At 45.5% G+C, this 27,078-nt stretch overlaps 1 protein-coding gene across 1 annotated transcript in view; it reads left to right on the forward strand.

Moving 5' to 3' along the window:
• The window catches only part of SNTB1 (syntrophin beta 1), a 273,624-nt gene that overhangs the window by 220,856 nt on the left and 25,690 nt on the right, over positions 1-27,078 (forward strand). The window contains exon 4 of the mRNA XM_075549317.1: positions 16,841-16,980. Coding sequence (XP_075405432.1) covers positions 16,841-16,980 — 140 coding nt within the window. The remainder of the gene's footprint in view (positions 1-16,840; positions 16,981-27,078) is intronic.

Consider the following 27,078-nt stretch of genomic DNA (forward strand, 5'->3'; position numbering starts at 1 on the left):
TTGACTTGTTGCTCCCTTGTCCCTGGGTTGGTCCCCCACTCCTCTTCCTTTCTCCCACCTCCCCTTCTCCTGTATCCCCCAGAATAATTGTTCCCATTCATTTCATATCCAAATTATTTATCCTGCCTATCTTATCTAGATTGACATGCATATACATTAATAAGTTCAAAAACCTGGCAAAGCCAAATAAAACAACAAAGAAAGTCAAGACCAATAAAACAATAAAACAACAACAAAACACAAAAAAAGAAAGCCACTGACAAAAATGAAAACGCCTATAAATACTTCTAGGTCTGTTTGTTGGTCTTTACAAGTGTTTTCCAGTTGAGTCTGATGGGGTGCCATACTCTGTCTCCAAAGTCTATTTTTGGTATTCCCTGGAGATTTCATCACTCTACTCCCATTGCTGCTCTGTTGCATGCCCTTAGTACTTTGCCCCTGCATGATAGGGTCAGATTGTGCAAAATTCCCACACTGTGTCTCCAGTGTTGTCCCCCGCAGTGCCATGGTTTAGTGAGGGATGTTGTGTCTCGTGGTAGGGCCGGCCCTATGGTCTTCTCTGTGCGTTGTCTGCTCCAAGCAGGAATATCATCCTTAGGGCGTGGTGGGCCAGGATATTTGCCTTGCCCTGATAATGTTACACCTCTTTCAGTGTGCCTATTTGGTATCTATATGTCAGAAGGCTTCAAAAAGTTCAGACAGTCCATTATTTTTTAATTTCCCAGTGAGCTTCTTTAATCCCCTTCATATATCTTCTTTGAGAAGTGTCCACTTAAATAACTGGCCCTTTTGTGTTCAGTTGTTTCCCTAATACTACTGAGTTTTAGGGGGTACTTTATAGATTCTAAGAGCCCTGGTGACATAGTGAATTATGCTTTGGGCTGCTAATCTCCAGGTCAGCAGTTCAAAACCGCCAACGAGTCAACAGGAGAAAGATGAGACTTTCTAATCCCTTAAAACATTTTTACAATCTAAGAAACCCATAAGGGCAGTTCTACTCGATCCTATAGGGTCACTCTGCGTCAAAATTAACAGGATGGCAGTAAGTTTGTTCTTCACTTTAAAAAATATTTTCTAACAAGCCCTGGTGGCCCAGCGGGATAAACTTTGAGCTGCTAAACCCCAAGGCGTCTTCAAACCTACCAGCCATTCCAAAAAAGAAAGATGATATTTTCTGCTCCCCTAAAGACTGGTTGTATCAGAAATCTCTGTGTGTGTGTATGTATCTCTTTTATTGTTCTTATTTAAGTACTAACTATATCAAATAATAATCTACCTTTTTGCATAGTGGGGGTTTTATCTTAGTTTGGTTTTTGTTTTCAAGGTCATTATATTAGGAGCTCTTACAGCTCTTATAACAATCTATACATCAATTTAATAAGCATATTTGTACATACGTTGCCATCATTATTTTCTAAACATTTAATTTCTATTTGAGCCCTTGGGATCGACTCCTATTTTTGCCCTCCCATACCCACTCCCACTCTGTGACCCCTTGATAAATTATAATTATTTTCATATCTTACACTGACCACTGTCTCCCTTCATCCACATTTCTGTTGTTTCTTCCCTTGGGGGGAGTGGGCTATGCATCAGACATTGGAATCAGTTCCCCCTTCCTCCCCTCATCTCTCTCCCTACCTTCCATCCACCCTCCTGGTATCACTACCCCCATTTATGTTCCTGAAAGGTTTATCTGATCGGGATCCCATGTGTCATGAGCTCTTATCTGTACCAGTGCACATGCTATGGCCTAACCAGAACTGAAAGACAGGATTGGGGTCATGATAGTGGAGGCTGAGGAAGCCTCAAAGAACCAGAGGAATATTGTGTGTTTCATCGGTGCTATACTGTGACCTGGTTGAGTCATACCTTCCTGTGACCCTTCTGTGAGGGATGTCCTACTGTCTACAGATGGGTTTGGGGGTCTCTGCTCCGATCCCTCTCGTTCTCACCAATATGCTTGGGGGTTTTGAGTTTTGGGTCTTTTGGTGCCCGTTACCTGATTCCATTAACAAAGCGTGATCTCACAGGCTGGTGTGCTTCTTCCATATGGGCTTGTTGCTTCTTTGCTAGATAGCCACTTGTTTAACTTCCAGACTTTAAGACCCCAGATGCTATAACTTTTGATAGCCAGACACCATAAACTTCCTTCACCACATTAGGTTATGCACCCATTTTGTCTTCAGTGATCATGTCAGGAGGATGAGTTCCACAGAATGCCAGGTTGTTGGAACGTCTTCTTGTGTCGAGGGAGGTCTTGAGCTGAAGCCCAAATCCATCTACTTCCTCAATGTATTGCCATATAAATATATGTATATAGTGCAATACCTCTATTTTTATGAATTAATATATTCACAGAAGTGCACACCTGTTTTAGTCAGGGTAGACTAGAGAAACAAATTAATGGCCACTCATATATTTATAAGAAAGAGCTTTATATGCAAGGGCAATTGCATATTAAAAAAACATCCCAACCCATCCAGTTCAAGTCCATAAGTCTAATATTAGCCCATATACACAATACTAGTCCATATATCCCTCTTTAGACTCATGCAACCTTTCAGTGATGCCAAATGTAGGAAGGTCACAGGTCAGTGGGTGGAAAGTCTTGTGGATCCAGTGGCAGCAGAAGCATTTCAGTGCTAGTGTGGGTCTCCACATGGCTCCTCCAACTCCAGGGCTCTAGCTTCATCTGTGTGAGTCCATGTGGCTTGTCATCAGGAAGGTCTGGCAGGGAGATGAAGCAGAGAGTGTCCTCCATGGAGCTATTTATCTCCTTCGTGCCTCCAAATGAGGTTGTCAAGCTGTGACCTGATTGATAGGCTAGACTCTACCCCTCCGCAAGTTGACACCAGATTATGTAACTACCACAACACCTATGTTTATACCTCTCTCCATAGCTTTGCTTCCTAGATCTTTCCTCTGTTTTCTTTTACCTTCTTCCTGCCCCATCATCAGTCTTGCCCTTCTTCTGCCTCCTAGTAATTCCTCTCAGCTAGATTGCTCCTCCTCGTTGTTGATTTTAATTCCCTAGTTGTTCCTCTGTCTTTGGTGTTGTTTGCTCACAGCTCCCTTCCCCCACCTTCTCCTCCTCCAGGTCCCTCCGTAACCCTCAGTCCCGTTGCTTTCTCCTCAGGTTTGCTTCCCAAGCCTATCTCATATAGGATTAAGGGAAATATGTCCAATGAAAAAGCATACATAACCCCAGCTCTGTACACTGACCTTTATGACTATCTCCCCACTGGTCCTGGGGGATTCCAGGCTGCTCCTCCTAAACTGAAGTCAATTTTGGGGGCTCCTCAGGCTCTTTGTGGCTTGGATTTGCTCCTATTGCTGATCTGTTATGCTCCCTTCTTGGTTTGCTCCACTGTGTGTATAGTGTAGGTGTGTGTGTGTGTGGGGGGGGGGGCTGTCAGATCAGACTCACTCCTCACCATGTGTCCCCAGTATTGTCCTCTGCCCTGGTATGCTCCAGTGTCTTAAAGGGACACTCTAAGTCCAAATCGACCCAATGGCAAACAACTGAACTCCCTACCATTGAGTTAATATAAGACAGAGCAAAACTGCCCTGTGAGTTTCTGAGTCTTTTAATATCTTTATGGGAATAAACAACCTGCCTCTGCTTGTTCCCCACCTGCCTCTGCTTGTTCCCCACAGAGAAGCTGGTGGACTCAAACTGCCAGCCTTGAGTTTACCAGCCCAGTGCATAGAACATTAAGCTATCAGGGCTTCCACCACAATGGTAATGGGAGGTTGTGTCCGAGACACAAGTCCTCAACCAGATATACGCTGGACAAGTGTGTTCCTCCGGCCTGAGATTTCTCTCTTCGTTCTCTCAACAGCTTCCACAAAGTGGAAATTACTAACGCTTATTCAAGCCTGGTGTCTTTTTGTTTTGTCACTTGTGGAGCGTGCTTTCACCGTTTTACTCTAAAATTAATCTTTGCCTCGCCCAAGGCCACAAAAATCTTCTCTTCCATTCGTCCAGAAGTCCTGTAGCTTTATGATTGATCATCAAGCTGATGGTCCCTTTGGAATTCATTTTTGTCTGTGATGTCACATACAGAATGGATGGCCTTCTTCTCTTGAACGACTAGAGGCCTGATGTCACCACCACCATTGGTTAAAAGACTACTCTCTCTCCAAGGAAATGGCCTTCGTTGTTTCGTTTTCCCGTTTTAGTTGTCCATTAGCAGTGAATCTGTTTCTGTTCTAGTCTCTAGTCTGTTCCATCCGTCTAGTTGTCTGCTGCTGTGCCAGTCTCACACTCTGGATCACTGTCGCCGCACAATAACCCTTGAAATCAAGTAGCGCCAGTTCTCCCAGTTGCTTCTTTGCTCTGCAAACTTGTTTTGTCTACTCTATGTTCTTTGTATTTCCTTGTGAATTTTAGAATCGGATCATCAATTTCTACAAAAAACCTGCTGGGAGGGTTACTATGATTATGAGCAATCTACAGATCGGTTTGGGGTAAATTAAGGTCTTAACAGTATTGATCTTGCCACCTAGGGGCACACTGTATTTTCCCTTTAGGTTGTCTTCTTTCACTGTTTGCAGAAATGTCTTGTAGTTTTAATGGACTGGCCTTGCAACTTGTTTATTACACTTATCCATAGGAAATTCATATTTTTTCTGCCAGTGTAAAGAACTTTCCTTTTCCCTTTTTTCCCCCTAATTCCTGCTGCTTGGTTGCCAGGATATAAATATGCATTTGTTTTTGATACATTGATTTTGTGTCCTGCAACCTTGCGCAACTGACTTATTCCTGACAAATTCCATCACATTATTGCCATCTGTGAATAAACACAGTTCTTCCTTCCCTTCTCAATGCCCTTTCTCTCTCTCCTGCGGCTTATTCAGTCCCGTTGTCTTGGAATTAATATTGGGCACATTGCCTGATTAATTTTCCACCCAAGCACCAACGTCTCCACAAGGCCAGCTTTCACTTTTAATTGAAATTACCTTCCAGTTTCAACCCCCAGCATCTAAGCTCTACTGGGTAACCTAGGTCTAGAATCTGCTGTGGGTTTTTTGTTGTGTTTTTGTTTTTCTGGGGGGTGGGCAGGGGAGTGGATCAAACGAAACGGAGACTGCAACTGTTGGATGCGTGGAAGAGCTGACATACAGAAGTAATCGCACACTCGGATTACCTATGTTTCTGTTAGCTCTCTCCGGAGATAGAGTTACACCTCAGTCCTTGGCTCCGCACGAGAAAGAATTCATGCCGAAGCCTGGCTCGTGATCCAAGTGAGTTTAATGAGAGTTAGAAGAAGTTTCAGGTTTTACGGGGCACTCACAGGATTCCTCCCGACCATGCAGCCTGGCAGAGACTGCTCAGCGTCACGCAAAGATCTCTTTTCCTGCGACTCTCTGTTATATCTCTCCCAAGTTCTCTTCCAAGTTCCCTCCCCGACTCTAGGCTTCTGCCTTTTCAAGGATTCCACGGGGAGGCGTGGTGGACGACCCCAGATCGACCCCATTGGCTGAACTGAATTCACCTGGCCCAGGTCGGCCGATCCAGGTTTAACACCCACCCATGCCCACCGGCGGGAAACCCTAGGCCTCTGAGCATGCGCAGTGCGCCGCCCTTGGTTCTCGTGCTTGGCTCTCTGGGCATGCGTGAATGGACATTACCGTCCCTGCACTATCTGCCTAACGTTTCCGTTGCCTAAGATATTGAAGTCCCATGGACTGCCAGAAGAACGCACACATCTGCCTGGGACAAGGCCCGTGTGGGTGGGAAGGAAGGCTTTGACAAAGAGAAAGGCCCTCAGGAAGATGTATGGAACGGTCCAGGTAGCAGCCAGACACTGCTAACAAACACAAGCAGTCAAACACCCCATCTGCTCCCCACGCTAAGCCACCCCTGAACTCAACAGGTGATCAGACAACTTGGGATTTGTGAGATGAGGGACACTCTTGTCCCGTGAGCCTGAGCAGTCACAGAATCTTGTTTGGCGCATTCTCTTCCCACCCTCCTTCCCTTCCTCCCTCTCACCCTCCTCCACTGCGCCCCTGGGTTGATGTCCTGTCTGGCTCGTCTTGGGGGTCCTGCGGGGCTGACTCTGAGAGCTGGGAGTTTGAGTGGCTTCCCTGTGGCCTTCCTTGTGGTCTTCCCTGTGGCCTTCCCTGTGGCCTTCCTTCCAGGTGGTTCCTCTTCTTTCAGCAAAGTGGAGGCGCACTTTATCTACCTTCCTGAGTGTGGTGCAGAGATCCATTATCTAATGTCTGGAAAGCCCTTAGAGTTGATAAATGCTAATTATTGTTACACTGATACCTTGTCCTTTGTTCTAAAAACCTAGGCAGCGGGAGGTAAACCGACTTAAATTAAAAAGTTATCGAGATAACCATGATTTCCAACACAAAAGAGTCTGACTGACCTTCCTTGGTGAACCCTCCCACTCAGCTGTGAGTCACTCCCCTTCCATCTTCATCTTCGTCCCTGAGCCAAGTCCAGACACACCTGTTGTGCTGCTAAAAGACAGTGTCCTTGGGGTACATGAGGGGCCAGTTTAACATTTTTGAGTGACTACCTTGCTGGGAAGGAACAGTCATGTGCTGTTCTAAAATTCTTTCTTGCCGTAGGGGAGACCCTGGTTGAAGCCCCATCCAGTATACCCCGTGCCCAGCTGTGCCCTCTGCCAGGGGAGCTGTCCTGCTACTGTACTGCAGACAGGTTTCAGTGGGGCATTCAGACTAAGACTCACTAGGTGTAAAGGTCTGGTGAACTACGTCAGAACAGCCAGTGAAAGCTGTAGGGACCACAGTTGTCCCACGTGCGACTGAGAGGCGTTTCGCATGGTACGTGGGGTCACCAGGAGTCAGGCGCTGGTCTCATTAGATTATCAACTTAATGGCAGTTCCCAGTCGCCACGTTGGAGTGGCTTTGTACATGGTGTTTCACTGAAAGCTCCTGTTATTGATACTTCAGTCCCATTTGATGGATGAGGAAAAGCAGGCTCAGCAAAGATAGCATGTAGCCAAGTTTACTCAGCTATTTAATTTGATATTCATTTCCACTCCCTTAATGTGACTGGGACCCCCACTCCCACCCAGCACACACACAAACCTAAATTCAGTGCCACCAAAACAATTCAGACTCACGGTGACGCGAAAAGACAGGGGAGAATAGCTCTTGAGGCTTTCTGAGAATAGAAATCTTGACCGGAGCAGACTGCCTTGTCTTTCTCCTTGAGAGCCAAGGGACTGGCGGGTTTGGGTGGCCAACCTTGGGGTTAGCAGCACGGTGCTTAAGCCACTGTGCCACCAGGGTCCCTGCAACAAGGAGAATTACTAGGTTATTGCCTAGTAATTTAATTACTAAACGTTAATTTTAAGACTTGCCTGCTGTGTGCAAAGTTTCTGTCTGGGCTCTCTGCTCATATGGTATCATTCTAACCCCTACAACATTCTGATCCTTACAGAAACGCTGCCCAAGAGACACCAGTTATGTTCTTCTCTTTGGACATGCCCACAGGAAAGGCTCTGAAATGTTTCAAGACAACAGTCTCGTTGGAAGTAATCTGCAGATTGTCGGTCCTTCAGAAGAGACTAGATTCCAAATTCCCAATGGGTGTTCTGTGGACAGAGTCCCAAGAATTCTAGTCAGACACACAAGTGGTGACAGGGAAAGAAGATACTGTGCCTGAGGCCACAGCACGGGTGTAACTCCAACACAGCTGTACTTCCCCTACTTACAGAGTGTGTTAGTCTGGTTTAACTAGAGAAACTAATGTATAGATACTCATAGTTATGTATGTAAGAGAGAGCTTTCTATAAAGAGTAATTGTATATTTAAAAACATCCCAAGTAGAGAGTAAATGTTTTGAGAATGATGAGGGCAATGAATGTACAGATGTGCTTTACACAATTGATGTATGTATAGATTGTGATAAGAGTTGTATGAGCCCCTAAGTAAACGTTTAAAAAAAAAAAAAGAAAGAAAACATCCCAGCCCAGTTCAGATCAAGTCCATAAGTCTGCTATTAGCCCATATGCCCGATACCAGTCCATAAATTCCTCTTCAAATTCATGCAGCCATGCAATAATGCTGAAGGCAGGAAGATCTAAGGCCAGTTGGTGGAAAGTCTTGTGGATCCAGTGGCAGTGGTAGCATCTCAGTACTGATGTGATTCTCTATGTGACTCCTCCAGCTCCAGGGTTCTGGCTCCGTCATCAGGAATGTGAAGCAGAGAGTGTGTGCGTCTAGCCCCCAGTGACGTATTTATCTCCGTAGCAACTCCAAATGAGGCCATCAAGCTGCGATCTATACTCCACCCCTTCACTCTTAATAGTCTCAAGTTGACACCAGAGGGTGTGACTACCACACATAGCATTCCGCTGCTGGCGGTGTAATTGGAACCAAGGGTTCAGCGCCTTTGAGTTTGAGAGCAGCCACACTCCATGATTTGTGAGACCTGTTGGGGATTATTCCCTGCCTTCTGTGTTTAACCCTTTCATAGCCAACTTACGGTTGTGAGAGTTGGCTGTGCAAAAGGTTTTTGGTCGTGAAAATGCGTGCTGGGTAATAGGTTAGGATCTTGTGATGGAATAAATATCATGTGGGAGACAGATGTGATGAAGCATGAGGAAAAGAGGTGTCTTCCTAGCACACATATTTTATGGTGTGACGCTTTTTGGAAGCACTGAGTAACACTGAGAGGCATCCCGCAGTGGCTGCACCTGCTTTTTAGTCAAGCCTCGTTCTCCTTAGTACTGTTTCCTTCTCACAAATCTTTGACAGGTATAAGTGCCTCTCAGCCCGTCAGAGCACACACACCCCCAAACTCCACCCCTCACTCTGGGCTTATTCTTCACAAGAAAGGAAGTCTCCCTAGTCTTTTGATTTCCCTGCCCACAGTTGCCTAATGAGAGCCAGCCCAAAGGAAGACTAGTCACATCTGCCCGCACTGTTTCATGACATTGTAGACAAAAATAAGCAGAACATGCTTACAAAAACACCTTCGGTGGCAGGGTGGGGCCAGGCAGCTGGAAAAGACACACACAGAGTGCTCCCGACTGACATAAAAATATCAAATTGTACCTGAAAATAAGTAATTCACTTGAAAATGGCATCATTGGCCAAAGCACAACTTCCAGATGATCCACGGGGTGTACCCAGACATGACAAGACTCACCTTGCTGTACTGAAGCAACAATGATGGCACAGTTGCACAGACTCAGCCCTCTGGGATGCGGCCCCTCACTTAGTACTCCACATTTGGTGAGACTGAGCATGGCTTCTGTTAGAGAGTTACGCAGAGCCCTGCCGGATGCCACTCGTGTTATCGCTGGAGCATTAGCCACCCAAGCCACAGGAGAGGCAGCACACCTACGTGCCCATCCATGTTCCTGCAATCCTGAGAGGGAGCTGATGGATTGTGGTGCACATGTTGTATTGCCAACCACAAGGCCAGCAGTTTAAAACTCTAGCCAATCCACAGGAACAAGCCGTGGCAGTCTCAAAAACACAGACACGGCCCTACTCTGTCCTATACGGTCAGTAAACATTGGAATCGACTCAATGGCTCTGAGTTTCATGGTTTGGGAGGGTAGAAATAACATTTTTGCCTTCCTATTAATTTGATTCCATTCACCACAATCATGCTTCAGGATAGTCTTAGAAGTGAAGGCTAATTTCTCTGTTTCTTTTTTTTTTTTATCCTCATTGGAAACAGCTTGGTTGTTGTTACTCCCATCTAGTCAGTTTCTACTTTTCAGAACCCTCCATAAGGTTTCTGAGCTTTTAAATCTTTACAGGAGCAAATGACTACAGCTTTCTCCTGAAGAGTAGCTGGTGGAATTGAACTACCAACCTTGCCATAACCATTCCAATGCTTACCCAGGGGACTACCACCATTGCTCTTGTTCTAGTTGTGTGCCATCAAATCACGCTCAGCTCATAGTGACCCTGTGGGCAACGGAACAGAAACATGACAGGTTCGGGCCATCTCCCAATGGCTGGGTGAGCCTGTGGTTCCAGTCACTTTGCCAATCTGTCATATTCAGGATCTTCCTCTCATTTAATGACCAAGCGCTTTACCAAGCACGATCTCCTTCTCCGCTGTTCCCTTCTGTCCACATTTCTAAACTTCACCATACTTAGTTCTAAGGAGCATGCCAACTGTAGTTCTAGGTCATCCAAGCCATATTTGTTGGTTCTTCTGACAGTATGCTTCACAAACATCACAATTCAAATGCATCAGTTCTTCCCTGCATCACTTATTTCCCTGTCCAGCTTTCGTGTGCTTATGAAGTGACTGAAAAAAATCCTGGCTTGGATCATCTGTACCTTATTCCTCAAAGTGACACATTTGCCATTTAACACGTTTAAAAGGTCTTGTGCAGATGTAGTATTTGATCTTCCTCAACAAATGCTTCAAGTCTTCTTCACCTTCAGAAGTCAAGGCTGTATCATCTGCATATAAAAGGTTACAGATGAATCATCCTCCAATCCTGATGGTGAATTCTTCATACAACCCGGCTTCTCGGATTATTTGCCCAACAGATAGATTAAATAAGCATGTGGGAGGGTACAACAATGAGGCACATCTTTCCTGATTTCCATATTATCCACTTGCTCTACTTGCACAAGCTTCTTCATCTCTATACAGGTTCTACATGTGCACCACCAAGTGTTCTAGAACCCCTGCACTTCCAAGGGCATCCATAAATTGCTGTGAACCACACCGTTGAATGTGCTCGATAGCGAACAAAACACCAGTAAACATCTTTCTGTGGTTCTCTGCTTTTGACCAAGATTCATCTGATGTCAGCGGTGATCAGTTGCCCTCTTTTGAATCTGGCTTGTATTTCTGACAGTTTCCTGTGGGTATACTGCTGCAGATATGTCTGCATGTTAACTTTTAAACATGTACTTTTGCATGATATTGTTCAATAATTTATGCATTCTCTTGGATCACCTTTCTTTGGAATATCACAAATTCACAGATAGCTGCCTTCTAAATTCCTTGGCATCGAGCGTTGTATCTGTTCAAATGTCTCCACTGGTATTCCATCATGGCTAATCTGAAGAAGGTGACAGTTAAAGTGCCCAATGCAGGAAACTTGGATTGAGATGAAAGTCATGACATCTGTTTCATACCTCACATTTTATGAAAATGTAGACACTTCCCCCAAATGGTTATACATCGAGTTCCAGGAAAAGGGGTTTGTCGTGCAAGTTGTCAGTGGGACACTGATATTTTAACCAAAAGATGTTTCTCTGAGCAATTGAAAAGGCTTTGAAACGTGAGGCATCGATGGCACTAGATACGATTTAAACCCCTCCTCTTCCACAAAAGAGCTCTAGTGGCATTGTAGGCTCAGCCCTGGGTTGACCACCGTGAACTTACCAGCTGGTGTGCAAGAGACAGACGAGGCTCTCTGGCCCCACAGAGATGTACATATAGTGTTGCTAGGAGTCACAATGGCAATAGGTTTAGATTTGTGGTTTGGATGCTTCCATCGGTGATGTTTTTCCTTGGACGGTCAGTGGTGATCATTTGTACTTCTACCCTCAAACACTGTCAAGGGAAGAAAATGGCAGCTTCGCACACCGAATTGCTGAAAAATGCCACCCCAAGGTGTTCTTCGAACAGAAATAACATATCCACTCTAGACTAGACTCAAATACACTGCAGAATACTACGTTGTTTTTGCTGCTGCTGTTGTTAAATGGCATCGAGTTGGTTCCAACTCATGCTGATCTATTTCTCTACAACAGAACAAAACATGGTATTCCCCGACCAGTTTCACAATTGTTCTGTCTGAGCCTCTGTGCCAGTCCAGCGTGTTGAGGGTAATTTTCTTCTTCCCGGACCATCTCCTTTGTATAAGGAAAACTTGAAGTACTTATTAGTCAAGATCAAGGATTGCAGCCTTCAATGTAGATTATAACTCAAGGTAAAGAAATCAAAATCCACACAACTGGACCAATAGGCATCATCATTGATAATCAAAGTAAAGATTGAAATTGTCGTGGATTTCACCTTGTTTGGATCTACCATCAATGCTCACTGAAGCACCAGTCAAGAGAGTTCAAACTATTCGTTGCATTGGGTAAATCTGCCCAAGACCTCTTTAAAGAATTGAAAAAAAGGAGGTTCCTTTGAAGACTACACTGTACCTGCCCCAAGCCATGTACTTGGGTCCCCTCATATGCATATGAAAATTGGGCATAGGATAAGGAAGACCAAAGAAAAGTTATTGCACTTGAATTATGGCGTTGGAGAATATTGAAAATACTATGAACTGCCAAAAGAACAAACACATTTGTTTTGGAATAAGTACAGCCAGAAAATGCTCCTTAGAAGCAAAGATGGTGAGATTTTACTTCATGTACTTTGGACATGTTGTCAGGAGAGGCCAGCCCCTGGAAAAGGACATTAAGCAGAGGGGAAGCAAGAAAAAGCGAGACCCTAACAAGGTAGATTGCCACAGTGGTTCTGTGTTAGTCTGGGTAAACTAGGGAAACAAATCCACAGAAACTCATATATAAAGAGTTTTATATAAAGGGTAAGTGTACATTCAGAAAGCATCCCAACCTTGTCCAGTCCAAGTCCTTAAGTCCGACGCTGATCTACAAAGCCCTCCTCAAACTCACAAAACACGCAATGACACTGAATGCAGGAGGATCACAGGCCAGTGTGTAGGAAGTCATTTAATCCAGGGGCAATGTAAGCATCTCGGTGCTGGCAGGAGTCTCCATGCGGCTGCTCCAGCACCCTGGGCTACATCAGGGTAAGTCCTTGTGGCTTCTCTTCAGGGATGTGTCGCAGGAAGTGAGCCTTGCAAGCTGAAGCAGGGAACTGGCTAAGGCAGCTGCACCTTGGTCTGACCATCAGAGAGCAAGATACTCGAGAACTAAAAAGACGAGGCTCACCAAGCCATTTCTCTTTCCACCCTTCAATTAACCCCACATGTGTTTATTGGCCAAGTGGGCACAATAAACCTTAACGATCTCAGGTGCCAACAGTGAGCTCCAACGTAACGACCATTGAGAGGATGGTACAGGACCAGGTAGTGTGCGTTCTTTGTATATGGAGTTACTATGAATTGGAACCAACTCAGCACAACACAACCACGTGGCCAAGCATGATCTCCTTTCTAAGGACTGTTCTCTCATGGTTGCATGTCCAAAGTACACCAGACAAAAGCTCACCATCTTCACTTCTAACGAACACTAGCTAGCTGTATTCCCTGGTGTTTTCAGTATTCTTCATCAGCGCTCTCATTCCAGTGCATCGATTCTTTCACAGTCCTCCTTATTCATGGTCCAGCTTTCACACGCAGATGAGGAGGTTGAAAATGTGGTGGTCTGCATGGGCCACACCTTAGTCCTCAAAGTGACTCAAAGCCCTCTTTCCTCCTGAAAGAGGTCCGCGGCAGCAGATATGCCCAGTGCACTAAGGCTTTGGAATTACTCCGACAACCCAGGCCACACGCTACGTGAGTGCCTTTAGGAGCGCACCAGTAGATAATTCTGCATTTCACTGTTAGGATTTATCATTGTGGCTTATTTTGCAAACTTAATATTGTTTTTGAAGAATGAGGCTTCATCTTGCTTGCATTTAAATGACTGGTTCCCGTCGAAGTTAATGGATCAGATCTGACTAGGTAAGTAACAAAGTCACTTTGGGAGGATCATTTGTAGCTTTTTCAGTCCCATTTAATGAGGTGGAAAAGTAATTTACAAAGTTTAATGTAGAGGCTGGAAAAAAATTATTCCGAACCCCCCAAACACTTTATGCCTTGAGACTATAGCTTATTCACCTTGTGAGTTCTGGTCCATTGTCCTCTCTAATAATCCATTCTGATCTCATGAAGCTGCTATTGGAGAAAAATCTTCATATAAAAACAATAAGCTCAAGCTAGGTTTTTTTGCTTCTTTTCCTCCTAAACCCATAATGGAGGAGATTAAGCCAGGGAGTCATTCACATGCTAGTCTAAATAGCTTTGTAGCGGCTTTCTTCCACCCAGAAAAGTAGAATGTTGGCAAGGGTCATTAACAATTCATGGTTCATCCATGTGCAATGACTTGTTCCTGGGCGAGCTCTCAAGAAGATGGGAACAAAGGGCATGGCAATGGTCATGGTCAGCAATATAATGGGCTGGCTATAAAATGTTTTCTGAAGGATATTGGTGAGGGTTTTGCATCACTGATGTCATCGATGTCACTAGGTTGTAATGTGGAAAACATTGAATTGACTAATGTTCTGTTATGCATGAGGTGTATCTGGTGGTGTAGTGGGTTATGAGTTGGGCTGTTAACTGCAAGGTTAGCAGTTTGAAACCACCAGCTGCTTCTCAGGTGAAAGATGAGGCTTCCTATTCCAGTAAAGAGTTAGAGCCTCAGAAACCCATATGGCAGTTTCACCCTGCCCTATGGGGTTGTTATGTGTGAACCTGACCTGGCTGCAGTGAGCTTGGATTTGGTTTTGTTTGGGGGAAGCAGGGTGGGTTGGTAGCATCATGGGCTAAGGGCTAAATATCAGGCACATATTGCAAATGTGATGCTTCCTCATTAGTGTGCTAAACACTTTATAATTACTCATTTGCTAAATCCTCAGAGCAACCTTCTATCATAGGCACTATTATTTTCCCATTTACAGATTAAAAAAAACCTGAGACACAAAAAGATGAACTAGCTGGCCCACAACTAGTAAACTGTGGAGCTGGGATTGGACTGTAGGCACGCTTTGGTCCTGGGTCAGCATGGTTTGTCTGAGACGCTGCCTGTCTCAGCCAGGGAACCAAAGCATAGAGATCAATGTCAAGTCTCAAGTCACACAGACCCTCGGGCACAGCTGGCACTGCGACTCAGATCATCAGGATGTGTCACTTATAAGACGCAGCCCAATCGGCACATCTTCTTACCAATGATCATGCATTCCTACTATATTGGTCGAGGGAGTTAACTTAAAGCAAAAACCTGCTTTATATGACTTGGAACAGACACAATATGTGACACACATTATTTCCTAGCCACCCTGGAGTCAATACATGGTACTTAGAGGATTCCCACCCACCATGACACCAATTAACCGATGTTTTGCTTCTAACCCCTGCCAGTTTGTCAAAGGGAAGAATTTGCTTACCAGAGGACACAATAATGAATTAATAAAATGAACATTGAAACCACTCCCTGACAATTTGAGACTTTTCATGACTCAGAATTAGTAAGCATAGAAGAGTTTATAGCCTTTGCAGAGATACTGCCCAAAATTAAGATTAAGAAACACTGCGTTGGGAATTCAAGGCATCCCCCGAGGAACATCAGACAGCTTTCCTGCCAACCTAATAAAATTAAGACCATTAAGAATGCAGACATTTCTGGTATCAAAGTTTGAGTTAATCATTAATGGGAAGAATCTTGGCTAGTGAACTGGAGAGCAAGAATAACATGGAATGGTAGATGGGAAAAAAAGTGATAAATAACAATGACAATCTCACAATTACCCAAGAACAGAAGAGTGTACAACTGTGCGTGTTTGGTTATATATACGTGTATGTGTGTTAATAAATTATTTCCCCTTAAAAAAAAAAAAGCAAAAGTCACTCACGTCTGCTCCCACGTACGTCAATGTGGCTTTCATCCGGCTTGCTAGCTCTGTGCATTTTGGAGAAGATTCCGCCGGGTGGCCTGTGATGAAATGATTAAATCATGGCTTAATTGCTTGTCAGTGTCAAAGACAATGTTAGCTTCATGGAGAGCAGACCTCTTAAATCTTCCATGGGCACATGGCTCACTCATCAAAAGCTCCTGTTTAAATGCAAATTCGGATCCCCTAGCTCTCTAAGCCACAAAACGTACAGGTATCCAGTCAATTCTGGCTCCTAGGGCCCCGACAGGATGGAACAGAACTGCCCTTTGGGTTTCCCAGGCTGTGCGTTTTACAGGAGCAGGAAACCTCATCTTTCCCCCAAAGCAGCTGGCGGGTTCAAACTGCTGGCCTTGTGGTTGGGAGGCCAACTCGTAACCGCCTCTACCACCAGGGCTCCTTTCGGTGGGTCTGGCTGCACCTGAGTCTACATTCCTCGCCGCTGCGCCGGTGCGCCGGTGCTCCAGATGCTCCTGGACCATGGTCCATGCCTACGGCAGCGACACTGCAGCACAGAACTCTTTGCAAATCACGTGTCAGCCTTTATCACAAGGGCCCAAGGTTCACGTGTGTGGAAGTACACCCACGTGCGCTAAGGGCCGAGTACACTGGACCTTATTGGTCACGTGGTGCGACCGTTCAACGGAAGGTGGAATCTGCTCCCATACTTGCCAGGTCATCTCCGTTCCAAATGGCCTGCAGTGAGTGGAACCCCACAGTCAGATCCCACAGGAGTGGACTGAGTCACAGTCTCAGAGAAAAAGGTGCGGTGACGTCTCACACCCGCTTGGATAGGCACTTGCCTGGAGAGGACATTTTTCAGAGCCTTTGGATGTTTATTCAAAGCCTACCTTTTTCATTTTGGAAAAGAAACCAAAATTCCCTCTGCCAGAGAGCCAGCTGGGGGTGCTTATCCCCCCCACCCCCATCCCCACCCGACCTTGACCTCCCACAATGGAATAAAGACTGGCAGGTGAGAGAGGAGGACAGCTGTTGAGCAGCTGAGCAGCTTCGTGGCTGTACTTGTGAAACGTGCCAGGGCTCCTGAGACCATGACATCGTCAAGGATCAGGGATCCCCCAGACCCTGGGGTGCTTCCGCCCACCCTGATCTGGCAAGCTGAGCTGGAGACACGCCCATTGCTGTGTCTGGTGATTGGGGGTGCCGACCTGACCTCGTCCTCCTGGCCTCCCGTTGCTCAGCGCGTATGTGACCATTCCTGTTTTCTCTTGCAGGTGCCAGGGGAGAGTGAGCAGCAGTGGAGGCCAGCCCTGGTTGTGCTGACTGAGAAGGACCTTTTGATCTATAACAGCATGCCCCGGGGGAAGGAGGGCTGGTCCAGCCCCGTTCACACATACCCACTTCTTGCCACCAGGTAGCAATGGCCTTGTGTTTGCAGTTGGTTTGAAGCGATTGCAGTTACTTCCGTGCCTTATGCTCTTTCTTTTTCTCCTTTAAAAAAATCATTTTATTGGGGGTTCGCACAACTCATTACAACCCATACGTACATCCATTGTGTCAAGTACTTTTGTACATTTGTTGCCATCATCATTCTCAAAATATTTGCTTTCTACTTGAGCCCTTAATATCAGCTCTTCATCTTTCCCCTCCCTCCCCGGCCCTCCAGCCCTCATGAACCCTTGATCGTTTATAAATTAATATGATTTTGTCATATCTTACACTGTCCGATGTCTCCCTTCACCCACTTTTCTGTTGTACATCCCCCAGGGAGGAGGTTATATGTAGATGCTTGTAATCAGTTTCCCCTTTCTACCCCCACCTTCCCTCCACACTCCCATTATTGCCACTGGTCCTGAAGGGATCATCTGCCCTGGATTCCCTGTGTTTCCAGTTCCTGTCTGTACCAGTGTATATCCTCTGGTCTAGCCAGATTTGTAAGGTAGAATTGAGATCATGATAGTGGATGTGGAGGAAGCATTTAGGAACTGGAGGAACGTTGTATGTTTCATCATTGCTACCCTGCACCCTTACTGACTCGTCTCCTCCCACAACCCTTCCATAAGGGGTGTCCAATTACTGTTCATAGTTACACTGAAGTCAGAGGATTCGTGTCACTCTAAGCCGCTGTGGAGGTGGAGATGGCCTCTGGCTGAGGGTGACGATGCCCAGCCCTGCACCACCCCTGCCATCCCGTGCAGGTCAGACTGGTGTGAAGCAGAGAGCCCTCCCTGGCTGGCTTTCAGAAGGAGATCGCAGGCTGGTCTGGGTTCTTCTTCCCCTGGCTGAAGTTGGAGGAGACCGGAGGCCACCACCTCCTCACCATTCTTTCAGGTTTCCTGGGCTGTGAGCTTCACGGAAGCCCATCACTGGGCCTTCCCTGAGCTGCTATGAGAATTCAAACGGAGCTACACCCTTTCGGTTAGCAGTCAGGCGCTTAGCTGCTATGTCACCAGACCTCCTTGGTGTCTTTAGAACCAAGGAAATGGAATAAAAGCTCAAGGTTCATAGTTTAAACATAACGAAGGCACAGCAATACTAATTCCTTTCCAGGTCATTGCCTGCACCCCAAATGACCCAGCCTGACCCCTGAACTGCAGGATGAAAACTTGTTATATGGGGGTATCAGCTATGTGAGCATCGATAACATTATTACCCATGACCATTACCTTGGTCTCCAGCTAGCAGCCTGAGAGACACAGTTTGTTCACGGTGTTAAGCTGCCGTGGACACTCATTCTTGCTTCAGCCCCTGAACCAGAAGGTCAGTTGCTGCTTGCTCTAAGCAACTGCCTGGAAAGCCAGGAGTGTGGGGTCCCATCCCGTGTCCCTCCAACCAGATGGCTTATAACCCAGGCTCATTGCTCGTCCCCTCTCCTTTCGAGCCCTCTTCTGGTAAAAGGACTCAGCCCAGTGCTGTCTTGAATCCTCACAGAGATAGACTTGGGTAGCATTCATCTGAACCGACCCTTTGGCTTGTCCAGCAGCCACCCTGGTTTGCTTACCCTGCCCGTGGTCAGCCTCCCTCCCAGTATAGCAGGTGCACTGAGTAAAAGACAATTTGGAAAGCAAGCACAACGGGAGAGGAAAAACCAGGGCCCTTCCTTCTGCAATGCGGTTGGGGAGATGGAATCCCTCTCTACCTGTAGGCTGGGCTTCTAAAGAGTGGTTATGGAAGGCAAGGTTCCTCTACTGAAGACTTAAGCTATTCTGTCTTTGTAGATGGTGCAGTGGTTCTCAACTTTCCTAATCCTGCGACCTTAAATACACTTCCTGTAATACATTTCTTTTCATTACTACTTCATCACTGTAATGTTGCTACTGGTATGAATTGGGCAACCCCTGTGAAAGGGTCATTCGACCCCCAAAGGGGTGGCGACCCACAGAACGCTGGTGTAGGGGTTCCACATTGGTCTGTGATCCGTCTGCTTAGCAGTTCAAAACCACCAGCCGCTCCCTGGGACTCGGGCACTCCCATGGTTGTGAAGATGGCCCAGGACTAGACATCCTTTCATGTTCTTCTCCATGGGTTTTCCAAAACCTGGAGCCAACTCTGGCAACTAATTAAAGATAGTAATTTTGTGTAGACTTGCTTATAACAGCTTCCTCCAAATAGTTTTCTTACTTATCCTCAACCTTAAGATAGAAAATATTACAAGCAGGGAATGAATGAGTTGCTGGACACCAAGGTCAGTTGGCATGCTGTTATTCACAGAGACAGTGTTCTACATCTAACTTTGGTGAACTATGACCAGCATCTTACGAGCTTGTTGTTGGGTGCCATCTGACTCATAGCTACCCTATGTAAAACAGAACAGAACATTTCCAGGCCTTTCGCCATCCTTTCCATTGGTTTTATGTTTGAGCTCATTGTTGTAGCCAACGGGCTGCTCCATCCTGCTGAGAGCATTCCTCTTTCTCCCGGCCCCTCTACTTGACTAAGCATGTTGTCCTTCTCGAGGATGGGCCTTTCTTGACAACATGTCCAAAATATGTAAGACGAAGTCTCACCATCCTTGCTTCTAAGGAGCATTCTGGCTATACTTCTCCCAAGATAGATTTGTTTGTTCTTTTGGTAGTCTACGATACTTTCAATATTCTAAAAGCTCATTGCAGATATCTAAGGTAAAACTATTGGTGTCTACCCATCTCGAGATAAGAAAAGTGATGAAAATTGAAAATCACATGTAAACAATTTATCCAATAGACTGCTATTGGGGTCTCTACCATCCAAACATCAGTCATCACACCCCTGAGACCTGAAGAGTTAGATAGTGCCCAGCTACCACTACCAACTACCCTGAGGGAGAGCACATTAGAAGATCCTGGACAGAGGGAAGAAAAATGTGGAACAAAACTCATAAAGGAAGCCAGTCTTATTGGTCAAGTAGAGACTGGTGGAGCCTTTTAGGTCCGGAAATGAACTCACCCAAGTGGCTCAGTTTTCAGCCAAACAACAAACAAAACAAAGATATTCACTGTAATGGGGCCAATTCCAACTCACAGCCATTCTGTAGGACAGGTTAGGACTGTCTTGTGAGTTTCCAATGCTGTATCTCTTTACAAGAATAGAAAGTCTAATGTTTCTACATGGCTGATGGTTTCAAACTGATGACCTTGCAGTTAGTGGCCCAACTCGTCACCACTAGACCAACAGGGCTCCTAGCTACACAACAGACAGGTTTATGAGAGAAACAATAACGCTAGGAAAGGTATGCACACCGTAGAATCATCAACCAATTAACATCAAATGGATAGCATTTACCCAAGGACAAAGTTCAGAATGGTTTGGAAAGCAGGAGAAATGGGAACCAGAAACAGAGGACGTGGAATGAAAGATGGTACCAGGGAGGAATTGCAATGAGTGAGATGAAAGCAACGTCTGTGAATTACTGAATGCAAAATTGAGGCTGTGTTCTGGGAACCATCACCCAATGCACAATAAAAAGTTAAAGCAGAAAAAAGATTAAACTACTAAAAAAAATATATTTTGCCCCAAGCATTGCCAATTCCATTTAGGAAAGTGGTAAGAATCATGAGCCTGATAACTCTCCCACTCAAAGCAAAGCCTGATTAGACATATGCAAAAATCCAGTGAATGTGCAAATTAACTGTGGGCTGATTATTTAGATTTCAAATAATTCTTTGAGGAAGAATCTACCACCCGATTTTTTTTAAAAATAGCAAAATGGATATCTTAACACAGTTAAAATAGGATTGAATTTTAGATCAGACTTATAATACAGATTCAAAGCTTAGAGGGCCCTGTCTTGCGGCACCATGATTTCTTTCAACACCACTCAGTGTCTTTGTAGTTCGGGGCCCAGCTGTGTCTGGTGGGCCACACATGGCCCACTCTCTGCTTTGGTACAGCCGGTGAGCTAAGAATGGTTTTGCTATTTTTAAATGTTTTTAAATAAGAAGGAATCACTTGAAACCCAGAAATGATGAGAAATGTTAACGTCAGTTTCATTAATAACATTTTATGGAAACATAGCCATACCTTCATTCACATAGGACTGATGCTGCGTTAGCGTGCAATGCGGAGTTGAATCGGTGCAACAGAGACTGAGTAGTTCTCTTGGGTAAAATATTTGAATTGTGACCCTTGCGGGGAAAAACTCTGCCAACTCGTGATCCAGTCCAATGGGGAACAGACGAGGCTGTTTGCTCCATAAAGGTTCAAGACCTGGAAACTTGTGTGGGGTCGCTATGAGTGGGATTTGACGAGCGGGCAGTGGGTTCCGTGTCTGCGTCTTTATTTAGTTTAAAGGAGTTCTGGTCACACAGTGGCTAAGCACTCAGCCGCTAACCCAAAAGCCCAGGGTTCAGATCCGCCTGCCATTCCACAGGAGGAAGGTGTGGCCACCGGCTTCCAGAAATGGCCTCCACCTGCCGCACTCCCGTAGGGACAGTTCTGCTCTGCCCTGTGGGTCGCCATGCGTGCGAAACGACTCGATGGCAGTGACTTGGGTTTGTTTCTTGGAGGGCAGCAACTCCTAATTTGTGGTCTTGCTGCTTTTCTGGTCATTGCTGTGTTTATAAAAGCATGTTGACTAAATTTTAAAAAACAACTTCATCACACTGGAAACTATGACCAAGTAAAATCTATCGGTCATGAAAAAACCTTCAGAACAACTGTTGTGAGAGAAAAAACAACCTCCAAATTAGGAAGCAAGCAACAAAAAATGTCAAAGAGCATCATCTCCTTTAAAAGAAAAAATGGGTTTGGGGCTGGGGACCAACTTTAATGACAGATGGTGGATTTGTTGTCAGGTGCGGTCATGTTGACTCTCCACTCCCAGTCACCCTGTGTGACAAGAGTAGAACTGCCCAATCGGGTTTCCTGGGCTGTTCTATACCAGAGCAACTCACCAGTCTTCCTCCCAGAGGGCTTAGCTGGAAGGTGGTGGGTGGGCTTGAACTGCTGGCCTTGGGGCTAGCAGCTTAACTCGTACCCACTACCACAGGAGGATGTGCAAATCTGAAGACACTTCTCTCTGACCCTCAGTTTTCTCATCTGAAAATTAGGATCATGCTATCTGCTATAGGGTAGGTATGAAACGCACACCCTGGGACAGAAGTCCAGTGTATTTAACATGATGCCTGGCACACAGCAGGGACTGGGTCACCGTCTGTCCCCAGATCACAGGAAGGAAGCTTTCTTTAGAAGGCTAAAGACAGCCATTTCCCTGCACGCAACAAGCCATCAGGGAACAGGTTTCTTCTAAGTGCAGTCACTTCCTCAGATCATTCAGTGTGTGTGTGTGTGTGTGTGTGTGTGTGTGTGTGTGTGTGTGTGTGTGTGTGTTCCCAGTCCAGTCCAGTCCCGTTCACTGTGGGGTTGATTCAGTATCTGCCTCCTCACCACCCTGTAGGGCAGAGTGGCATTTCCCCCACAGGCTTTCCCAGCCTAGTAATCTTTAAGGAAGCAGACTGACTCATCTTTCTTGACCCACCATCCTGGCCTGTGGGTTGAGTGCTTAACCATTGTACCGATGCTATTTTAGGGCCAGGCACACCAAATTCCTGCTTATCTGGAAGATAGAAATTTGATTGTGCTTTACAACCGTGGCCCCAGACACTCTAGTGACAGGGCTCGGGGTGAAGCACCACAGAGCGGTGTGCCCACAGGCCTTTCTCCCGCCGACACTTTGAGAGAGCTCCTGCGTGCCCACTGTGCCATTTACAGCAGCGTCTCTGCGAAGTTCACAAACGTTTTGTGATTTTAGTCTTCTCATCCACCAGCTTTTTATAAATCCTTGGGAATACTTTTATTTATTATTATTTTGCATAGCAAACACTTCTTTCATGGTGCTTGACCGTTTAAGAAGTACATTTTCCCAGAGGCAGTGAGAGTATTAGTTTTTGCCTTTGTAGTCATAATTGGCAAGAAAGGTGGGCTTAACGAGGGCAAAGATTAAGATCATAATCTTTCTGGGCATCTCAAAAAATGAATGAAAGAAAGAAAAAGCCAAAACCAAATTCATTACCATCGAATCGATTCTGGCTTCTCTCGACCTTAGAGGATGGAGCAGAACTGTCCAGTGGGGTTTTGAGGCTGACTTTTTATGGGATCAGAGCTTCATCTTTCTCCCGTGGACCCACTGGTGGTTTGGAACGGCTGACATCAGCCCAACACATAACCCACTACCCCACAAGGGCTCCTTAACCCAGAAATTCAGCACACCCAGGGGTTGTTTGGAAACACGGAGCTTGTAAAAAGTGTCACCGCTCTGAGCCCAGCTCTCTGACCCATAGATCTGAGAGAAGAGTACAGTGGTTGGGAAGAGCAACTGATGAATATGCATGTCTTTCCTTACCCTCCCTACCCCCACTTGGAATTGGAGAACACTGAGCATTTCCACTAAACAAACAAGAGGAGCAATCTTTGGTGCCTAAGGAACTAACCTGCTTCTAAGTGCTAAAAGTAGTTGCTGCCTCAGGCCAGCCTCAGAAATTTTAGGAACTTTTTCCTTCAGGGAAATGTGACCAGTTGCCTTTTCCGAGTCATCCATTACAACCAGCCTGTGGTTTGCAGGCTAAGCTGAGAGGGACCCTCATTCCTAGGGGATGCAGGAACCTCTTACAGGGCAAGGCTTCTGAAGACATGAGGAATCTACACATCAGGAATCTGTACCATGTGCCGCCGGAAAGTTAAGGCTTGCCTCCCACACCCACCATCTCCCCAGCACCCCAGTACTTAGTACTCATACCAGATGCTAGTCTGCTGCGCCCCAACCCTCTCAGACTAATCAAGCATCCCTCAGGGTTGGAGGGTGAAAGGTTAGCAATGGAGGGAGCAGGGCATTGGAATCAACCAAGGCGGGAGTTGAATCCTGAGACTTCATTGTGATCTTGGGCAGGCTATTAATTTCTCTGAATCCAAGACTCATGTCTGTATGAAGAAGGTAATACTTTTTTGTAGCTCACTCAGCTTTTCAATTGGACCATTTGGGTTCATCTGTGTTAAGTGCCAGCATATGGCTATGACATCATAGGTGGTTCATAAATGTTAGCAATTGTGAGAATCAGAGAAAATGACTGAAATTCAATTATGAAGGACTGGGAAGTATCTTAATATTTAAGACCCTCCCTATAAAACTGCATTCTCTCAGGGACAGCTAGTTTCTTAATTTGAAATCATTGAGATGAAAGGGCTATAGGTAAGGCAACCAGATTTTAACATTGGTAAAGCAGAACACCATTGATAAAACTCATATCCTGGCGAAATGAGCAGAAATGTCTGGTTCAATTTGCTTTGGTTCAATCTACACATCAGGAATCTGTACCATATCCAACTGGGAAGTTAAGGTTTGCCTTTCACAGCCACCCATCTCCCTGGTACTCAAATGCTTAGTACTCACACCAGATGCTGGTGTCCTGCTCCCCGGCCCACTCAGACCAATCAAGAGACCCTCTGGGTTGGAGGGTCAAAGGTTGGCAAAGGAGAGAGCTGGGCTTTGGAATCAGCCAAGCCAGGAGTTAAATCCCAAGACTTCATTGTGATCTTGGGCAGGATATTAATTTCTCTGAGTCCAAAACTCCTTGTCTGTATGAAGAAGGTAATACTTCTTTTTGTAGTAGGAGCTAGTGGTGAGAGAATAAGTAAAAGTAAGAAATGTGAGAGGGATAAACGCCAAGTGTTTCCAGAGCTGATGATCTATGCCAGTTCTTCACCCATACTTTGCTTTTCCTAGGAAAATAAGACTGTCTCTAATTGTTACCACATCACCCGGGGAAGTTCCTGAATATCGTTTTACAATCTGCTGAACTCAGAGCAGTGGGTCTCAACCTTCCTAAAGCCATGGCCCTTTCATACAGTTTCTCATGTGGTTGTGACCCCCAAACCATAAAATTATTTTCATTGCTACTTCATCACTGTAATTTTGCCACTGTTATGAACTAGGAGAACCCGGTGAATGGCTCATTCGACCCCCAAAGGGATTGTGACCTACAGGCTGAGAACACTGCATTAGAGCAGAGATGGAATAAGAGCATAAATAGATCATCAGAGTCCAAGATTGATGAGAAAGTAGAGAAATGCCTATTTAACATCTCCTCGTTCCCAGCCACTCCAGACCCCTCTCTCGGTGTGCTAAATTACCCCTCATTGATAAATAATAAAAATAATAATACTTTTAGATGTTCACTGCCAACAAGTCCATCATGACTCTGCAAAAAAAACCCTAAAAACCAAACTCACTGCTATCAAGTCAATTCTAACTCATGGCAACCCTGTAGGACAGGGTAAAGTTGCCCCTGTGGATTTCCAAGACTGTAACTCTTTACAGGAATAAAAAGCTTCATCATTTTCCTGGGGAGTGGTTGGTGGTTTCGAACTGCGGATCTCTCGGAGACTGTAAAGCTCTACAAGAGCAGCCAGCCTCATCTCCCTTCCAAGGAAGCATTGGTGGGTGGGTTTGAGCCACCAACCTTGAAGTTAGCAGAACAACACTCAATCACTTGATAGCACCACTGAGGCTAAGTGATAAAGAGAATCTGACTTTAAAAAAACCCAACTCAAGACTAACATGATGTGTGAGTCTCCATTAGTTGTATGGCTTGGCTGTCCACAGAGAATGCAAGCACATGGGCAAATCAAAGCTATGGAAGATCTGGAGTCTTCAGGACGGTCTTCCCTTCAGTCCCCCTCACACAGGGAGCTGGCGTTGACCACCTGTTCAGATGTGATGTAGTCATGTGAACGCAGGTTCAAATTCTGAACGTTGACAACGGGATCATGCCAGGTGCTTTACCACAGACCCATGGATTGCTGGTTTACAGAATGGAGATCATAATACTGCCTTTAAAGACTCGCCTGGAGACAAAATGAGCTCATGTATCAATGGAGTCTTCCACATAGTGAGGATTTCCTCCCTCCATAATACTATTGGGGGTTGACTATGAAAGGCAGAGAGGGTGATGAAGAAAACTATTGGAGAAAGGTTGTTGTCTTTGGAAATCCACCTGGGTAATGCCATTAAAGAGCCAAGGTCTGGTTCCAATCTCTTTTGCCACTTAGTCTGTGTAATAAGTTGGTCTTTGGAGCCCTGATGGTGTCGTGGTTATGCGTTGGGCTACTCCCCATAGTTGGCAGTTCTAATCCACCAGAATCTCTGAGAGACAAAGACTGAGCTTTCTATTCCATAATCAGTGAGTCTCGGAAACCCACCGAGGGGTCGCCATGAGTCAGGGTTGACCCGTTGGCAGCGATTTTAGTTTGGGGGCTTGGCTTAGAATCAGTATCCATCAATCTTACCAGCTTTCTGAGAGGAGAACCCTTTGACCTGACTCCTTCACTGCCACATCCAGATAAAAGAAATTGAGGGGAGAGAACTGAAGTGGCTTCTCAGCTCCTCCAGCCTGGAGGGAGAGAGTGGTGCCCAGGCAGCCCCTCCCACCCATCAAGGGGTACTTGTTATTGAGTGTTTGGTCCCCAACTTCTTTCTGGAGAGTCCATTAACTGTGGGCTCCTTTAAGGTGGCCAACGAATGAACATACTTAGGGGATCTGACTAGTAGCTTTCTCTGTCCCTCTTTCTTTGCTTTCTTTCCTCCCTCTGTTTTTCTCCCTCCCTCCCTATGGATGTGTGTGTGCGTGTGTGTGTCTTGCATTGTGGCATCTGCTGGGAGATGCTAATTACAGCAATTAAGTAAAATGAGGATGGAGGCTGTAATATTGCTTAGCAACCCAGTTACCTAATATGTAATTTTACTAATTTGGCTGAATCTGTGTGCTCCAACTGTTTTTGTTTTAATTAAGGATATTAATAATAATATTTTTATGGAACTTTTTTGCAACATGCTCTAAAACTATCCAGAATTAAATCAATACTCCACTATGTCTTATGAGACATATTCCTTTTGTTTTCCTTTTGCTCAGAACCAGTCAGTAAAAGAGGCACATTTCAGGACCCAGAAAGAGGCAGGCAGCCCTATTCCTCAGCTGGTGATAGGAAGGGGACACTCGATTTGATCTTCCATAGCATTGAACATCTCCACAGGCAAGCTCCC

This window comes from Tenrec ecaudatus, chromosome 5 (assembly GCF_050624435.1).
Source record: "Tenrec ecaudatus isolate mTenEca1 chromosome 5, mTenEca1.hap1, whole genome shotgun sequence".
NCBI classification, from domain to species: Eukaryota; Metazoa; Chordata; class Mammalia; order Afrosoricida; family Tenrecidae; genus Tenrec; species Tenrec ecaudatus.